Source organism: Podarcis tiliguerta (assembly GCF_965153285.1).
Source record: "Podarcis tiliguerta genome assembly, chromosome: 6".
Lineage (NCBI taxonomy): Eukaryota > Metazoa > Chordata > Lepidosauria > Squamata > Lacertidae > Podarcis > Podarcis tiliguerta.
In genome coordinates this window covers 96,791,343-96,809,979 of record NC_139539.1, presented here as the reverse complement: position 1 = coordinate 96,809,979, position 18,637 = coordinate 96,791,343, and the positions used below count along the sequence as shown (strand labels likewise).

Genomic DNA, 18,637 nt, shown 5'->3' with positions numbered 1-18,637 from the left:
GGCTGCACTCCCTGAAGCCCACATCCCCCCAGAACATCACCCTGGAGATAATTACCAGTTGCTGGTTCATACGTCTCCTCACTGTGATCTCCATCCACAGGCTCAATGCGGGCACCCTCTCGGTAGTTGAGGGGCTGCTGCAGCTGAAATGTGCCAGTGATGGTGCTCATTGCTGCACAACGGAGCAGACCAGGAAAACCAGGAAGAATGAGTAAGAAGCGGGGACTGTGAAGCATCTGACAGCTGGCAAGCAGGAACAAGGCTGCATTGGACAGAAGAGAGGCCTATCAACCTCTGCTCCCGTAAAGCAGCAGGCAAGGTGCCTGGGAATCCGCCTATTGCTGTGTCATTTATCTGAAAGATTTATATACTGCCCTCCATAGAGCTACCAGGACAGTTCACAAAAACAAGATAAAACACACTATCTTATCAAGTTTTACCCTTCAAAGAATTTCAAGCATGTCTATAAAACACAGAGCCATGTACAATCCACTTTTAAACCCTCCTATTATTTTACGCAATTGGCTACAGATTGTCCCCAAGAGATAGGCCACACAAATCAGCCAACAGAGGGAAGGCTCCTTTCACCTTGTGCCAAGTGAAATCCAGTTGCTCAGAGCCACTCCAGAGCTGTAGAGGAGAACTGTGGGAGAGGGCGTAAGCATGGCACCCGGAAAAATCAAAAGCAAGAGCAGCAAAAGCTTCCTGAAGACTCCTGCATCCATATGGGTGCTGTGTGCAGGGTGGCCCTCCAAACTGGCTCTGGAAGGGGTCAGGGGAACCCCCCAGAACAGCCCATGGGGGTGGGGGAGGGGACGGAGATTAGAGTACAGTGTTGAGAATCTTTTGCAAGCTGTTTTGAGGCTCCGCAAATGATGCATCCTCATCCCCAGGAGTAGTCTCTAACTGCATGGGTCAAGGATTCAGGGTGGCCCAAAAGCTTCCTGCGGGGTGTATGCCCCTATCTCTTACTCTTTTTTACAGTTTGTTCACAGAGCTAAAATTCCCAACACAACAAAGGTTCCGAATGCACATTAAATGCATGGCTGTGGATGTGACTGGGTCAAATGTGATTCAATAGCATCTCACAGAGACACTAACACATCAAGGTGAGCGTCAAGATTTGGAGCAGTCCCAACATTATTTTAGTGTGCATACCCCCTATTCCTTCATCACTCCTATATACCACAATATCATGGGCAGGGGCAGAGCCCCCTGACAGGTTCTTCTTCTCAGAACCACATTCGGCCAGAGGCTATTCAATACTGTCTCATGGAAGACACTCTCCTGGAGCAAAGTTTTATTGTGGCCCTAAGCTTATTTGGGGGGAGGGGGCAGATATTAAGTCCTTATCGTTTTCTACATATTTTAGTAATTATTGGAGGGAAGAGAGCAAAAGAAATGAGTTAATGGAGTTTAAAGCATGAAAATCCATATGCTCAAGAGTATTTTACTTTGTTTCTTGAAGTTGGAAGTGCTTTGCTGATAAAACTCCACAGGCGCAGAGAATATTTTTAGAATCTATGAAAGCTCACGCCATGACCAATTGGCTGGTCCTTAAAATACCACCAGGCTTGCTTTGTGGCGCTTTAGGGGGGCGGGGGGGGGGCTACAGCGCCAAACCCGGATTTGCTGCAAGGTCCTCCTTGACTCCCAACCCCATTTCATTTCCCGCTTTCGGCCCAGCCGAGGCAGCGCCGCCGAGCTCCCATCGCCTCCTCTGCAGCGGTGGGCGCGCCAGGCGGAAACGCCCCTCTCTCTCCACAGGCCTCCCGCCTTTAACCACCGAGGCCTCTTCGAGGCTGGCGGGGGGGGGGCATAGAAACACCCCCCTTCGTGGTCGGGGGGGGCGTCTGAAGTCCTCGGGCAGGAGAAAGCGAGCAACCAACTGAACCACAGTATTGACAGCGGGCCTTGGCGCCCCCGGCCCAGCCGACGCCGCCCTCGGCGGGACTCCCTTCACAGGCCCCGGCCAGGGAAAGGGGAGGCCCCTCGCGGAAGGCCCAGCGGGGCCTCCAAGCGCTTCTCCGGGCGCCGCCGCAGGCGAAGGGGCTTCCCGGCCCGCTGCCCTGGGGGCGCGGTGGGACCCCCCCCGGGACCCCCTCCCCTCTCCCGCGACCCTCACTCACTCCGCCTCCTGACAACGTCCACGCAGCCCCGGGAGCGGCCGAGGGAGCAGGCGGGGCGGGGCGGGGGGGGCGGCCCTTGGCGAGCGCGGCGCGGGAGGGGCCGCCAGGACCCCGCCCCCGCCCCGCCCCCTCACCTGAGCCGGGCTTTCCTTTGGGGCAGAGAGAGGATCCAGGCAGGTTTGAAGACTTGCGTGTTGAGGGGAAAGCATCCGAGACACAGCAGCTCTTTTTGTTGCCCCCAAATTCGTGTCCCCCCAAACTGCGTCGTGCGCACTTTCTCCTGTCTCAATAGGGAGAATCTAGGCAGCGCAGTTCTCTACCCGTCTACTCAGAAATAAGAAATAAGCTGAGATCCATGAGACTCACTCCCAGGTAACTGCAACCTAAACCCGGTGCTCTTCTAAATGTATTTTTTTTAGCAATTATATTAATGCATACCAAAAATGAATAAAAAGAAATGTTTGCAAACAAGTTATTACAATAATGAAAACCTATTGTACAGTTGTATCTTATCTTGATAAGTGTGATAAAGCTCATCGTTATATAAACTTATTTGGCTGGTAATTAGTAGCACTTCTATAGGAAGTTAACTTATACAGTACTTTGTTATGGCAGTCCATACTGCTCTGAGATTGAAGGTGCACAATGCTCTTTCCAATTTTACGCTGCGCAGTTTCGCAGCAATAAGATTTCTTACTATTTCCAAATCATTTAATACTGTGTTTTAAAGTATCGTAATAAAGTTCTGTGTTTGCAAGGCTATGATGCACTGTTCTCTCCTCTCCAGGACCCTAAAGCACCCCTTATTTCAAATTAATTGAATTTGGGGCAGTTCAAGATGTTTTACATGATGCTGCTGGCAGATCTTTTTTTGCCAAAAGAGAGATTAACTACTGTAACTCTAGCTTCTGTTTACTGACCCAGTGAGGGGCAAACCCCCTTTCTAAAAAGAACCCTTCAAACTCTGATGTCTTTTCAAGAAGGTGTTGTCATGTTAAGGGTAAAGGGACCCCTGACCATTAGGTCTAGTCATGGCCGACTCCGGGGTTGCGGCGCTCATCTCGCTTTATTGGCCGAGGGAGCCAGCATACAGTTTCTGGGTCATGTGGCCAGTATGACTAAGCCGCTTCTGGCGAACCAGAGCAGGCACGAAAACGCCGTTTACCTTCCCGCTGGAGCGGTACCTATTTATCTACTTGCACTTTGATGAGCTTTCTAACTGTGCTAGTTTGGCAGGAGCAGGGACCGAGCAATGGGAGCTCACCCCGTCGCGGGGATTCGAACCGCCGACCTTCTAATCAGCAAAGCCCTAGGCTCTGGGGTTTAACCCACAGCGCCACCCGCGTCCCAAGCGCCACCCGTGTTAGGTGATTAAAATGTGATTTCTGATGGTCACATGGATAGCAAGGGCTCCATAACTTCTAAAATGAAAACACAAGCCAATACTTCACTGGTACATGGCACTTGCTTCACCCAACTTTTGTTTCTAGCCTCATCCCCACCAGCTATACAGTCATATTGATTTTGTCCCTTTGTCTTCTGCTGAATCATGCAAGCGGGCACCTGGCTTGGCAGTTCCCTCCCATGATGTTGCAGCACCACCTGGTGGTCAAGTGGATTGGGGAAGAATGGAAGTCGTATTTGGAACCAACACAGAAGGAATCAGAACTGCGACCGTATGGGAGGCAATGAAAGCTGTCATACAGGAAAACTGCATCAGCAAGACAGGAGACATGAAGAAAACGTGTGCCTGGGAAATGACCCATCTTGAGGTAGTTGTAAAACTTTTGGAGCAGCACTACAAATGGAGGAGACTGCCGGAGACTTGAAATCAAGCCGCCATTTGACTCAGCAGCAAGCCAAGCCCCTCTCAGCTGTCTCTTGACATTGCTTATATACAATGCTAATCTTAACCAACTGCAATTGAAAAACATCCAGGGGAAGCCAGTGGCTGAAACAAACCAATGCTGCCGTTCTGCAGCTGTCGGGAGTTTGTGGAATAAAAGCCTCCCTCAGAATAGTGTCTGAGGTGAACTATATGAACTGGAAGCACAGAGACAAAACAATTTTTGTTTTATTTTCACTTTGGTTAAGGTAAAGGTTATTACACAAGAAAGAATGCTACTGCTGCTTACTTCTAAGTCACACTTTTCTCATCAAACAGCACTCCATGTAATTCCACTAATATATTTCTCCACTGCCTCAGAGTAGTAAGTACAAGATCTAGCCCAAAGATGTGCTTCAGTGCTGATCTCTTTGCAAAACAAAGGTATGATAGTTACATAGGCAACATGTTCAGGAAGGCTTCTGTGCAATCCAGAGTTTCTTGTAAAGCCAGGATGTTTCGACTAGTGAGATGCAACTCTTATTTCAGGAGAACTTCCCAGATTGAGGTGGGGGGCCAAGGAATCCTCCAGCTTGCTTGGTGGCAGCTCGAGAAGGAGCCAAACCCAACAGCTTCTGAATATTCTGGCAAACAGGAGAAAAACACAAACTCACATTGGTTTGCTTTTGTGCAAGGGTGTGCATTGTTTAGGGCCCAACTGGGGTGATTTAGGGGTCTTCTCAGCATAGTCGGAACAGGGTCCCCACAAAGCCTTGTTGTATTTGTACTCTTCTATATGGAATAGCTCTATGCTTTGCCCACAGAGCACTGAAGAGCACAGCATTGGTTTTCACTAACTAGAAAACTGTATTTTACTGCAAGCAAAGAAACAAACAAAACCAGAGTTCTTCCAAACTCTGCAAGGAGCATTCTAGACAGGCTTACATTGCCAGGCCTATCAAGAGGCGTGCAAGGTCTAGCACTGGAAAGGCTGGTGTAAAGTTGCAAGTTTTAAAAAATGCACAAGCTAGAATACACACCACTCATCCACCTTTTAATTGTTTAAAGGTAAGAAAGAGCAAGAGACAAACCCCCCCTTTCAAAATATGAAACTGGGAGGCTCTGACCCTCCAATACACATTAAACCCCTAGAAACCTCATTCCCCTTTCTCCAACCCTATTTTGAAGCCACTTTTCTCTTCTATTCCGCAGCCCCGCTTTGCTTCAAAGTCTGCGCAGCTGCCTCCTCTCCTTTAGGGCAGCTCCCCTTGCACACAGGACACCTCCATGGGGAACCTCCTGCACCTGTCTCCTCCCACCAATTGCAACTACAAAGCACCCTTTACACCTTTCATCCAGTTATAAAGCTGCCACCCCCATCCGATTCTGCAGACCTTTTCTTTTGTCCCTTGGCTTTCATCTTTGTCCCCATTCCCATGCCTACCTCTTCCTTTATTGCACCCCATTTTTCCCCTTCCCTTTCCCCCCTCCTCACTCTTCTCAACTCTCTTGCTCCCAGACCGTTATCCTCTCTCATATTCTGCGGCCCTCTTTGTGCACCCCCAATCTTTAAGTTTGCTCAGTTAGACATTGCCCACACAGCAGTGTTTGCTTGTAGATTAAATGTATGTTCAAAATTACTACACTGAACCTGGACCTTCATGTTGAAGACAACACAGGGAACCAGGAGTGACACACATTGTATGAAGGTGCTATGGGATATCTGAGGGCTCTGCATCCTTGTGCACAAGGCAGCTGAGAAACAGAAGAGAGAACAGTGCAGCAAGAAAGGAGAGATGCTGAAAGGAAAAACGGGGCTATTTTAACCAACAGCAGAAGTTTGAGTAAAGCAGGGATGGACCTACACTAGTGGACTTTCCCCCCTCAAATGACGCCCCCCCCACCCAGCTGTAACAAGGAGAAACAGCAGAGATTACAACACAGAAGCTAACACCAAAACACTTAACACAACAGAACCTTTCCAAACTGTACTCAGTCCTTCCTTCAAACTGCCACTTCCCCCACCACCCCCTGCTCTCTAACCTCTGCCATTATTTGAAATCACCACTTTCCCCTTCTTATTGATTGATTGAATTTATATACCGCTCTATACTCAGGGTGGTTCACAGAAAAGATCAACATAAAAACCACCAACTACTTCACCCCTACTCTACTCAAACCTCTGCTGAGGTTTAAAATCACCATTTTCCTCTCAGTGATTCCCTATACCCACTTCGCTCAAACTTCTGCTGTTGTTTAAAACAACTACTTCTATCTTCTGTTTCTCCTTCCTGGCTCCCATGCCACAGCTGTTGCGCAACCAGCCTTGTCTTTGCTCCCCAATTTCACCCTGACGTTATGCAAATCCAGGGTTGTGATGACACGCTCCCAAACCTCCAATGGGAGCTGTACAGTGATAGACCAGTTGAGATAAAATTAAAATAAGTTATGGAGGAGAGTGAATCCTTTTTACTTCTGCCACAAAAGTCCCGTCTGCAATTGGGCATGTTTAATCCACTTTGGGGATAGCAAATTTCATTCATTTTGACCAAAATTCACAGCAGTTTTTAGATTCTACATTATGGTGAACAGGGATCAAGAGCTCTGTTTTATACAGAGTGACATGGAACCCCAAACACAGATCAAAGTGGAGGGAGCACAGGGTGACTCACACACATACAAAGCAAAACACTCCATTTCTTGTCCCACTACGTGTTTGAATTTTCTCAGCAATGCTAAAACTACTCTATTACCAATAACTGCTTCTGGGACACATCACTGTGCTGCTTTAGCATAAACTTAAGATCTAATCATGCTACCACTTGACACAATCATATCAGCATTGCCCACCACTCCTGTTGTGAATGATAGTTTTGCCTATGGTTAAGCTCTACTTTTGCGCTCCATTCAACTCCAACTTTAAATTCTCCCAACCCCCATTTACACGGTATGTCTGCATATGTATCTGTATGACACCCCCCCCCCGACAATAGAGCATCTCACCCTGTATGCATTTGATGAAGGGGCTCTAGTCCATGAATATTTATGTTGTAATAAAACTGGTTAGTCTTTAAGGTTCTATAAATTAATCCATGCTAACAGAGGCAACTCAGTTATGGAAGAGGAAATGGGAACAATCTGCCTTGAGTCATTTTAATCAGCCAAATTGTCACATGGAGTGAGCAGAGGAAGAACAAACAAGGGACAGGATGTACATCTTCACACCCAGTCCAGATGCTGGTCAACTTTCCCAGCCACTTAAGGGTCCTTGAAAAACAATCCATGCAGCACTTCACACCCTCAGCAGGAAAACTCCAAGGCAGGACTGACGTGCCAAGGGGACATGGAAACAGCACAGAGGAAGTTGCTTACTGCAGGGAGATATTTCAGGCAACCTCAAGCTCAAGTCAGGAGTGAGCAGTGTCCCAGCCAAGGCTCAAAACATTTCCTCAACATCAAAACATCCAAGGGCAAATCAATTGAGACCTAAGCTATTCACATCTCCTGGAGATCACCAGTGCAATGGCCTCAAACATTCCTCCCCAAAGTGTGAAAGAGTCAAATCTCTGCTACCCTCTTCCGGATCAACAGTTCTGCAATACTGCATGTCTCTCTAACGTACTTCCACTCATCAACAGATTCCAAACAATATATTATAATGTTTATACATTAATGTACACACATTTAATTTGTGTGCATTCAGCTTTATCCGCTTCTACAAAAAAGGGGGTGAGAGTCCAGGGGAAAAAGACTGGCCGTCCCACCCACCCTTGCACTTACTGTGTTTTGACTATATGCGATTTTGGCTTTTGCCGCTTTCCCCAGAATGTAGCCCCAGCATATTTTGTGGGGTTACTGTATTGCAATGTCTAATGGGACGGCCTCTGTGGTGCATGTGAAACTTTAGCCCATGCAGAATGAGGCACCTGTTAACCAGAGCTAGTTATTGGGGCCATGTTACTCTTCCATTTAAACAGCTGCAATGGCTGCTGGTTTGTTTTCAGCACTAAGAACTTATGACTAGTTTACGTAAAAGATCACTTGCTCTTATATGAGTCTGTAACTGCTAAGCATGTCCTGCCAATTTCTGAGTTGAATTTGGCTGTTTTTAAAATGGGAAGTACAAAGGCAAGGATACTGAGGACATGGACATGAAATACCATTATTATAATACGAGACTTCAGATATGCTTACAAACACAGTCAAAACAAAAATACGCTAGTCATTTGTGGCCTCCAAAAATAAGGGAGAGCAGCGCTCACTCATTTACAATAATCTGGAGACAATTCTTATTTGATACATGTGCCCCCTGAATGAGTGGTTATTTAATAAGCCCAAGAGAAAATATCAAGCTCATATGAATGAGTATCAAAATGGTGGAAGGTTAGGGGAAAGGAGGAAGAGAAGGCGGCTACGGCCGCATCTTTATATCACAGCATTGTAGTTGTGCCAGCCCTCTCTATCAATTATGATAAAAGTAATAAAATGTGAAACACGGTATTCCCAACAAAGTTTCTGAATAAGGCAACCCTCCACAGAGTAGCACTTACCTGCCGAATAGACATAGTGCAGAGAATGTAGAGGAAGATGAAGGAACAATCTGTATAATCCTCACCCAGAAGATTACGATGGGACAAACCCTGGATGTAGGAAAGTGGCACAAAGGGGAGCTTGGCAACTACTCGGCCATCAAATCTGGGAAAAGCATACAGATGTACTTGGTTATCAGTACAAGTTGTCTGTGGTCCAGACTCACATTCTCCAAACAAGGCAGCAGATGGAGCATTTAAGCCAAACAGTGTAACATTCAATGCATAGCATGAAGAGGGTTGCCATATTTCAAAAAAGTGAAAACCGAGACACAAAAGTTGTTTCTTTGGGGGGGGGGGGGCGCAAAGTCATTGAGCTTTTGGAAATTCACCAAAATCTAGACTTCCAACATGGGTTACCATACGTCTGGATTTTCCCAGACATTTCAGTTACTTCCGCCTGGACACGGTTTCCGACTGACATATTCTGGCTATATCCAGGAAATACGCTAAGGAATCCATCTTAACTAAAATCACTCAGAGGTACCAGATTAATGGTATTGTAAGAGCTGCTGAACTGAACTGACAGTTTGATATTAGAGCTGTTTGTGCCAAAGTATGGAATACAGTGGTATAGTGGTACCTTGGGTTAAGTACTTAATTCATTCCGGAGGTCTGTTCTTAACCTGAAACTCTTCTTAACCTGAAGCACCACTTTAGCTAATGGGGCCTCCTGCTGCTGCCACGCCGCTGGAGCACGGTTTCTCTTCTCATCCTGAAGCAAAGTTCTTAACCCGAGGTACTATTTCAGGGTTAGCGGAGTCTGTAACCTGAAGCGTATGTAACCCGAGGTACCACTGTAAGTCTGTAAACACATGCTGGTACAGTCAAACCTCGGTTGTCTAACATAATCTGTTCTGGAAGACCGCTCAACTTCCGAAACGTTCTGACAACCGAGGATCAAAGGGCAGCTGGCAAAGTCAATGGAGAAAAAAGAAAAAAACACCCCAGAAGCCATTCGGTTTCTGAAAAACGTTCGAAAACCGGAGCATTTACTTCTGGGTATTCAGCGCTTGGGAGCTGAAATGTTCCAAAACAGAGCTGTTCGGGAACCGAGCTTTGACTGTAGTAAAACTTACCCAGAAACAATCCGATTGTGAAGAGTGTGCCACCAGGAACCTTAAGCCACTGGAATACTACAAGGACTACAGGAAATTTGTAGCTCCCAGGTGAAAACGCCAAATTTAACTATATATCGTATTTGGTTCAAAGCAGATTAGTCCTCTCCTGATTAGAGCAACCACAATTTCTTTAGGTGTACAGAGATAAAGAAAAACCCTTTTGTTTACTTCAGTACTTCAGAGCCCCAACCCTCTGAGGTATACAGATTGAAGGCTGTACAACTGTGTTTTGGAGCTGAGCTCAGATCGCTCAGGTCCAATATCGTCACTCAGTGTTCAGATCCTTTAACAGAAGGAGAGCAACAGCACGTAAAATAAGGGACAAACTTCTCAGAAATCAATTAACCAAACTGGGTTTTGAAAACATTTTATGAGTTTCCAAAGGGGAACGAAGTTTCTTCCAGGCTCTACTTATACAGAGGAGAAAAGAAACTTGTGTATTTTAAGCTCCTGGCAGGGAGAGAAGTGCATAATGCTCCTTAACCAAGGTTACTGTGGGGACAAATGTAGATGGTGGACTCTAGGCATCGGGCTAACTAGTTTCCAACTGCATGTCCTATAGTGCATTGCTATATGAAGCTCTCTCTCATTTTCAGCAGGTGCTTCTGGTACTGTAAACTCTTAAATGAGTGTTTCTTCCTGCAGAGTTAACAATACAAGGAGCTGCACTTCCAGTAAGTGCCAACTGGAGAGCAAAGGAATTTTTGGCAGAACAGATAGGAACGGATGTTTATCTCCCTCTGACATTGTTGTGATATTCTACGTGGTTCCTGTCTTCTTTTCTGGACACAGCTAAAAGAAAAAATATCAGAAAGTGCTACAGGGTATGGGCCCCATGCCTTTTACATTGTTAGGGAAGAAAGATGAATGTAGGAATTTAATCTAATTATCCAAATGAATATGACTAAGTCACTTTGAGAGTTCTTACAAAAACTCACTTTTAATATAATGTAAGAAATACCCTGCTGGAACAGACCAAAATCTAGTCCAGCATCTCAAAGTCAAGGTCTTTCTTAATAAAGCTCACTGAGTAGCCTGACCAGATTACTTGATCTCAGCCTAGCTCATCTCACAGAAATGATGGGGAGATAAATGAGAATTGAAAAGCACCTTTTCTATAATGAAAAGATACCAAAATTACCAATGAGAATCCATATTGCTAGTGTGAGGAGCTCTCAGCTAATTTCTGCTAGAACCGTAACACTGAATATTTGGGATAAAAGTAGAAGATTGAAGTTCACTGCAAATAGAGAGATGCATATGTTTGACCAAAAATCTTGCTGGAGTCTGAGCTGAAATTCAACAGCCAGTGCAGACAGACAGCTTATGAGTGTATGACATGGGAATTAATGGGAAGTCACAGTGGCTACTTCCATTATTGGAAAACTGCAACTTTCCCCTGCAATCATGAAAATAGCTCTGTGATCTTCCACAGGTCCTATGTCACACATACACAACTCAGTTTGTGGGAGATGGCAGTCAAATAGAACTATGCATGCCTGCTAGTTAGTGAATGAAGGGGTTAAGGACCAGAGCTGTATGGCTAGATAGACTCGGGTCACACCCACTTTCCTCTGCAGAGGAAATTAAGCTTCCTATCCTCTTCTTTCCACCCCCCTTTATATATAAATTCCTACACACACACACGCACACACAGTTGACATCAACCGCTTGTAAGAATGGCTATTGCACAGCTGCAACCATGTCTGCATCAACACTGTTTCCTTTTATGCTAATTCGATGCAGTTCCCAGGAAGGCACAGTGAGCTATGGAAAACATATACAGTATACTTGCAACTTATGCGCATTTAACTTGAGCATATTCAGCTTTATGCGCATGGCAAAAAAATAAAAAATTACAAAGGGGGTGGGTGGGAAATAAACTCTGGCAATCCCACTTGCCATATCACCCAATGTGTTTTGGCTATATACAGTTTTGGCACTGGGCGCTTCCTGTAGCCCCGACATAAGTTGTGGGCTCACTGTACCCTGAAGGAAGAAGAGAACATAGAGCATTGTGAACAGTTCTTAAAGAAAAGAAGAGTGGTAACCACTTACATGGAATTGAACATTCCCATCAGAGCAGTGAAACAAAAACCAATTGCAAACATGGACTTCATGCGAACCTGCAGTCAAAAGAACAATTGAGGACCCATATTAGTGTCTGGCAAATGCAGATTCAATGAAGAGGAAAAATTGGAGAAGTGACTATGGCCACTGAGTGTCTCCTCCCACAAAAACTGATGAATCAACTGGGATGTGCATATGCATTATCTGGAGTCACTAAATAGTCAACCTTGGTGAGGCCATTGGATGTTTATGGAGTCCTCAGCCCAAAGGCTATAGAAGGTTAGACCAGGAAATGTAGTAGCACAGGGGTCGGCAAGGCTTACCGGGCATGGCCGGATCACTCCCACGGAGATCCTCCGTGGGCTGGACCGGTGCAGCGCAATGCCAGAAATCGCATCTGCGCATGTCCACAGTGCCAGAAATTGCTTCTGCACATGCCAAGACGCAGAAAATTGCGATTTCCGGTGCCGTGGACATGCGCAGACACTATTTCTGATGTCTGGGCATGTGTATAAGTGATTTCCAGAACCACGGAAGAGAGTCCCTGCGCTGTGCTGCGCCGGTTTAGAGCAGTGCGTGGGGACTCACCAAGCGGGCAGCTCGGTTTGGGGGCGGCTTTTGGGCCGGTTAAGCGACCCTCATGGGCTGCTTCCGGCCCATGGGCCTTAGGTTGCTGACCTCTGTACTAGCACTTGACTTCCAGATGCCAACTTGCTCTCAGTCTAAGTGAAGCAAAGTAGATTTTAAAAACTTAACTGGCTGGCAAAACTAACACAGCATTAGCACTCGTTAAATTGTCTAAGTATGGTTGGCTCCATTCAAAACAGCCATCCCTATTTCTATTTTAAGGGCTCAGGTCAGCAGTGAAGGTCGCCAATAGCTTGCCTCCTAACCTATCAGTGATGCTGACTCTAAAAAAAACAAGTAATGGCCTCATTTTATGCATCTTCCCTGCTCTTTTTTATTATGACTTAGCTTCTTTTATCCTGAAGCTCACACTTGGTTCCTAATTAATAGGAAATGTTGAGCTGACCTTTTGCATCTGTGGCATTGGCATTCATGAGACTGGGCCATTTTGTTGGCACATGCTCAGAACATGATTGCTTACTAGGTCTCAATGAGAAGTTTTTCTTCCTTCATAAGAGGTGTGTCCCGTCTTAATATGCTGCTGGGACTGACATGTACTGGTTTCCCAATCCCAGTCTTTGAACCACTGCATCCTGTAACCTGCCCCTTCTTCCTGCCGAGAGCCCACTGTTTACCAACTAGCATCAGTCTCCCATTCCACAGGGGAAGGACTGGGGGCAGGGATGGTGGGAGATGTGCTTTACTGTAGACTGCTCATCGTTTGGTGTATCCTCCTCCATATTCCAACACCATACCTGGGGCACGGATGTCAGGACTCATGACATACAATTAAATGCATCATGTAGTTGCATAGGTATTGTACCGCTGCCTGCCTTAACCCTACAGTTAGCAAATGGGAACCAAAACATTACAAGCCACTTAAGGAGTTTCAAATAAGCTATCCTTCACTAGTTGCCCAAGTACAATTCAAGTGTCAAACTTCACTACAACCTACAGAACACCTTACTTCCCCAAGCAATCCATGGTCACCACATGCAACTATTTAGAGGTGTTCCGGGGGTGGGGTGGTCCAGCAAGTCTATAAAGGTCATCCTAGGATTCTCTGCCAGATCTCAAAAATACCTTCCATTGTTGTCTGCACAAAAACCAAGCATTCCAATCACATGAGTGTTTATCCTTATTTAAAGTTCTGAAACTTGCTTATGTCATACAAATTAGGGAAGGTATAAAGAAATGTATAGGAAACATTAAAACCTTCAATTATTCCCCCAGTACTGGTATAGATACATCAGTATTGGTATGGGTACACTGAATGATAGGTTAAGGATGCCAAGATTTATCCAGTCCAACTCCCTGCAATGCAGAAATCACAGCTAGATATTAGCTGTATTAGATGTTAACTATATAACATAACGGGTGTTATGGGACGCGGGTGGCGCAGGGACGCGGGTGGCACTGTGGGTAAAACCTCAGTGCCTAGGACTTGCTGATCGTATGGTCAGCGGTTCAAATCCCCGCAGTGGGGTGAGCTCCCGTCGTTCGGTCCCAGCTCCTGCCCACCTAGCAGTTCGAATAAATAGGGACCGCTTTATAGCGGGAAGGTAAACGGCGTTTCCGTGTGCTGCGCTGGTGCTGGCTCGCCAGCTGCAGCTTCGTCACGCTGGCCAATGTGACCTGGAAGTGTCTTCAGACGGCGCCGGCTCACGGCCTCTAGAACGAGATGAGTACGCAACCCTAGAGTCGGACACGACTGGCCCGTACGGGCAGGGGTACCTTTACCTTTTTATATAACATAACATGGGACACGGGTGGCGCTGTGGGTTAAACCACAGAGCCTAGGACTTGCCGATCAGAAGGTCGGCGGTTCGAATCCCCGCAACGGGGTGAACTCCCGTAGCTCGGTCCCTGGTCCTGCTAACCTAGCAGTTCGAAAGCACGTCAAAGTGAAAGTAGATAAATAGGTACCGCTCCGGCGGGAAGGTAAACGGCGTTTCCGTGCGCTGCTCTGGTTCGCCAGAAGCAGCTTAGTCACGCTGGCCACATGACCCGGAAGCTGTACGCCAGCTCCCTCGGCCATTAAAGCAAGATGAGCGCCGCAACCCCAGAGTCGGTCACGACTGGACCTAATGGTCAGGGGTCCCTTTACCTTATATAACATAACAGTGTTGTTTAATTAATGCATGCAATTACATACATAATGTATACATAATGTATGCAATTAAAACTGGGTTTTAATTGACATTTTGTACTAACATTATTTAATCTTTTGGTCAATTTAATATTTTGTTAATATCTTGAATAAAAGCATAAAAACAAACTGAACACCAGGAACTATAAGTAATAAGTAATGTTTTTTCAATAACATCAGCAATAGCAGATAATGTAGCAGAAGAGGTAAATTGCACAGCAAGTGGCCAAGGGTGGTGCCAGCTGGGCACAGAATCCAAGCCTGGCAGGAGCCTCTGTGCAACAGGTGAGAGAGACAGGAGCACGGGTGTTCTACTGCCTAAAAGAACATCAAGCAGGTGGAGTTGGATGACAGACAATACTTCACAGGCATTAGTAATGGAAAAGTGAAATGTTGCATTAGTTGATGGTAGCTCTTGATTTTTTTTTCCTTTATGGTAGCTGTTGCCTAGTTTTCATATAAACTCATCATCACTTCAGTTCACTTCTACTGATCATCTATTTCTTAAGTGTTGCATCCTACAGAGATAGTGGAATTTGGTCTCACTTCCTAGTTGTAATGTCTGGTTTTCTGAAAAGCTGCCCCAGTTCCTACTCCTTATTACTTTCTTCATTTAGGAATCACTTTCCCAAAGGGATTTACAATAAAGGTTCACTTTGCTCTGTTTCCTCACCATTGACAGATCCCTGTTGTTGTTCTTCAGCTTCTCCTCCTGCCTCTCTGAAAAAGAGAAACAAATGATTGCAGGTCACAAAGTCAAGAACTTGCTCCCAATAAGGTTGTAAGGGACTTACGGCAGGAAAACAGCAACAAAAAGGCATACTGAAAGTCTGAGGCATGTAAAGGTCACCAACCCACTTCAGGTGCTCTGACATTCAGTACAGATAGTAGCAATCCTGTTCCTCCCCATGGAAGCTCAAGAGCGTTTCTCAATACAAACCATCCAAATAATGCAAAACTGTATACAGTACAGTGGTACCTTGGTTTACAAACTTAATCCGCTCCGGAAGTCCATTCTTAAACCAAGGCGTGCTTTCCCATAGAAAGTAATGGAAAACGGATTAATCCGTTCCAGATGATGAAAAACAACCCCTAAAACAGCAATTTAACATGCATTTTACTATCTAATGAGTAATGTAATGAATTACATGTTCTTGATTAAATAAATAAATAAATAAATAAATAGAAATAATAACAAGTTTTCAGGAAGCACCGTTTAAGAGGTGATCTCATACTGCATGATTTACAGAAGGAACTTGATTTTTTTCAACAGAGAGTGTGTGAAAACCACTTCCCTCACTCCCTCATGAAACTGTCTGAACTAGGGGTCAGCAAGCTTTTTCAGAAGGGGCTGGGCTATATTTTGGAAAAAAAATAATGAACTAATTCCTATGCCCCAGAGATGCATTTTAAATAAAAACACACATTCTACTCATATAAAAACACCAGGCAGGCCCCACAAATAACCCAGAGATGCATTTTAAATAAAAGGACACATTCTACACACATTCTACTGATTCCCGGACCATCTGCGGGCCGGATTGAGAAGGCAATTGGGCCAGATCTGTCCCCCAGGCCTACCCACTCTGAACACTGAAACATGACAAACCATGTAGCCCCCAATGTTACCTATTTTCTTTTTCTGCTGTCGGCCAGCTGATTCTGTAATAGTTTCCTTTTTCTTTTCCACTGCAGAGATAAAACAACACAGTGAGTTTTTTCATAAAGAAAACAGTTCCTCTTCCCATTGACCGTCAGGCCTCATAGAAATCTCTATAACAAAAATCAGACCAATGGGTATGGCAAGCAAGAGCTGAAAAGCAATTAATAATGGTGAAATGCTTATTTTTGCCTAAATTATATTATTATAAGGCTTCAATTCTATACTGGTTTAGCTGTGTTGAAATTAATGGGTCTTACTTCTGAGCAGACATGTTTAGGATGGTGCTGTAAGTGTCCAGAAGTGAAAGCGTCCAGAATGGAGTTCATATTGTAACATAAGCTTTATGAAGCACAAATACTGATTTTTCTTTTTTAAAAAACACCAACTTTGCTGAGCTTCCTGCTCACATTTACTCCCTTTTAAAAGTTTTACCCCTATGCCTATTTAAAATAATAAATCATGGATCTGATGGAGCAGACACTAGGCCACAAAAGCTCACGAAGTGTTTCACATTAATACACAGCCCATGACTATTTATTTATCAGCCATATAACTGCATTCTCTGGGTGGTTTACAGACAAATCCATGATGAGGGATCCATTTATTTCAAGATAAAGCAGTTAAGCTCAATTTAAAGAAATATTGCCCAGAATTGGAGTGTTGATGGACAAGACAAGCTCCATCATGCATTTGAACTTACATTTTTTACTCTGCTTCTCCACTTCTGCTTTCAGCCGCTTGTACTTGTCTGTTCTATAAACTAGCACCCATGTTATGCCTGAAACAAGTAGCACAATAATCAGGAAACAGACTAACCGATGTATCTACAAAGCGCTCAGCATGGCTGCCAGAGGACTTCCAAACCCAGTAACTTGAGCCCTAGTACCTTACGGTCTCCTTCCTACAACTGCAGTACCATGAGTTACAAGCTATTCCCAAACTGATTCCACCAGCCCAGTGACAGCATGCATGACTCAACCATCATTCACAAAGTCAGAGGTGGGAGCCCCTAGCACTGATGTCACTTTCCAAGAGAGATGAAGCCCATTGCCCATCATGGTAGGTCTTGTGAGCACATGAACTTTGAGATATTGATGGTGCTTTAAAACAGGCTTTGGTGCATGAGTAGGAGCATCTGAAAATAACAGACTGGGATTTTAAGTTGGACTGCAAGCATCAACATCATGTCTCTTCATTCCCTGCACCCAAGTTACAGAATGGCAAGAAGACACCATTGTAACCATTGCAGGTGCTAGTGCAACAGTAGCTGCAGTACAGTGGTACCTTGGTTCTCAAACTTAACCCGTTCCAGAGGTCCGTTCCAAACAAAAGGCACGCGTTCCCATGGAAAATAATGCAAAATGGATTAATCCATTCCAAACTTTTTAAAAACAACCACTAAAACAGCAATTTAACATAAATTTTACTATCTAACGAGACTAATAATCCATAAAATGAAAGCAATAATGTACTGCAGTCACACAATCCATCAATTTGTAGCTGAACTGGGTTCCACACAGTCACAAAAAAGAGCCACAAAAACGCAATATAAATAGCAAAAACAGACCTCAGTGTAACACCTAAAATGGAGCACGTCCTGCTTCCCTAAGAAGATCGCAAACCAGAACACTTATTTCCAGGCTTGCAGTGTTTGGGTTCCAAGTTGTTTGCGTACCAAGGTGTTTGAGAGCCAGGGTACCCACTGTACAGACAAAGAATTCAAGGACAGTCGACAACTCTCCCCGCCCGCCCCCCCCCCCGCGCAAACTGGCATTCATTGGTTTGGCTACATAAGGATCTAGAATGAAGTCACAATTAGTATATACTAGAATGGCTTAATCCACTCCTGAAGGTGAAGTGCTGCAAATCCATGGTTATAGCGAGGATTCATTGGGGGTGGGGAGACAGGCTTCATGTTGGGGAAGGGCAGAACCTGAGTTGGTTAAGTATTTTTCTTGATTTACTTGATGCAGCTGCCCCCCTGCTCATGTGCAACTCAGCTCCCTCCCTGGCAGGGTTTTTTTATAGTATTTGGAAATTCCAACTTGAGGAATTCAAAGCATGTTGCGAGGCTGTTGCCGAGGTGGGGCGGCGAGATTCCTGTGCCTTCCAGAACGACGAGGAAATTTAGGTGGATCCCTTTGTCTATCCCTACAGAATGGGGAGAGCTCCGCTGCCTCTGCCGCCCCACGGCTGCCGGCTAGTCTCTCCCACGGAGGCTCGAGCAGACGCTTCTCGCCTGGAGAAGCCACCCGCGAGCCCTCTCCGCCCCGCAACACCCTCGCCCGGCCCGGGCTCCCCTCACCCTCGGCCAGCAGCGCCGTGCACACCGAGATGAAGACGATGAGGACGGTGTCGGCGAACATGGTGCTCATCTTGGGCGGCCGGAAGTTGGGCCCAACCGGAAATCCGCCAGCCGCTCTCGAGACACGCGCCGCTCTGCTCCCGGCCTCGCTGGCCTCTG

The 18,637-nt window shown here is 45.5% G+C and overlaps 2 protein-coding genes across 5 annotated transcripts in view; both read right to left on the bottom strand.

The window, feature by feature from the left end:
* Nucleotides 1-8,645, bottom strand: part of ALDH9A1 (aldehyde dehydrogenase 9 family member A1) — a 26,260-nt gene extending 17,615 nt beyond the window's left edge. The window contains exons 1-2 of one of the 4 annotated variants that reach the window (XM_083446528.1): nt 8,505-8,645; nt 56-262 (exon numbers count right to left, since the gene is read on the bottom strand). In XM_083446528.1, coding sequence (XP_083302654.1) covers nt 56-236 — 181 coding nt within the window. In that variant the 5' untranslated portion in view covers nt 237-262; nt 8,505-8,645. Of the gene's footprint in view, nt 1-55; nt 263-1,454; nt 1,474-2,129; nt 2,243-2,263; nt 2,369-8,504 lie in introns of those variants that run through there. The other 3 variants (XM_083446529.1, XM_083446527.1, XM_083446530.1) reach the window with 3 other exon arrangements.
* TMCO1 (transmembrane and coiled-coil domains 1) lies at nt 4,186-18,637 on the bottom strand. Its single transcript, XM_083446543.1, has 7 exons — nt 18,479-18,637; nt 16,874-16,951; nt 16,140-16,199; nt 15,184-15,230; nt 11,723-11,790; nt 8,505-8,649; nt 4,186-4,598 (listed from the first exon to the last, which is right to left on the bottom strand). Exons 1-7 carry the CDS (start codon nt 18,546-18,548, stop codon nt 4,500-4,502), a joined length of 567 nt encoding a protein of 188 aa, XP_083302669.1. The 5' UTR covers nt 18,549-18,637; the 3' UTR covers nt 4,186-4,499.

Coding starts and splice junctions, on each gene's coding strand:
- TMCO1 (XM_083446543.1), bottom strand. CDS start 18,548: ATGAGCACCATGTTCGCCGACACCGTCCTCATCGTCTTCATCTCGGTG. Junction 15,231..16,139: donor ACAGCAGAAAAAGAAAATAG/GTAACATTGGGG, acceptor TCTCTTTTTCAG/AGAGGCAGGAGGAGAAGCTG. Junction 11,791..15,183: donor ACAACAGGGATCTGTCAATG/GTGAGGAAACAG, acceptor TTTTGACTGCAG/GTTCGCATGAAGTCCATGTT.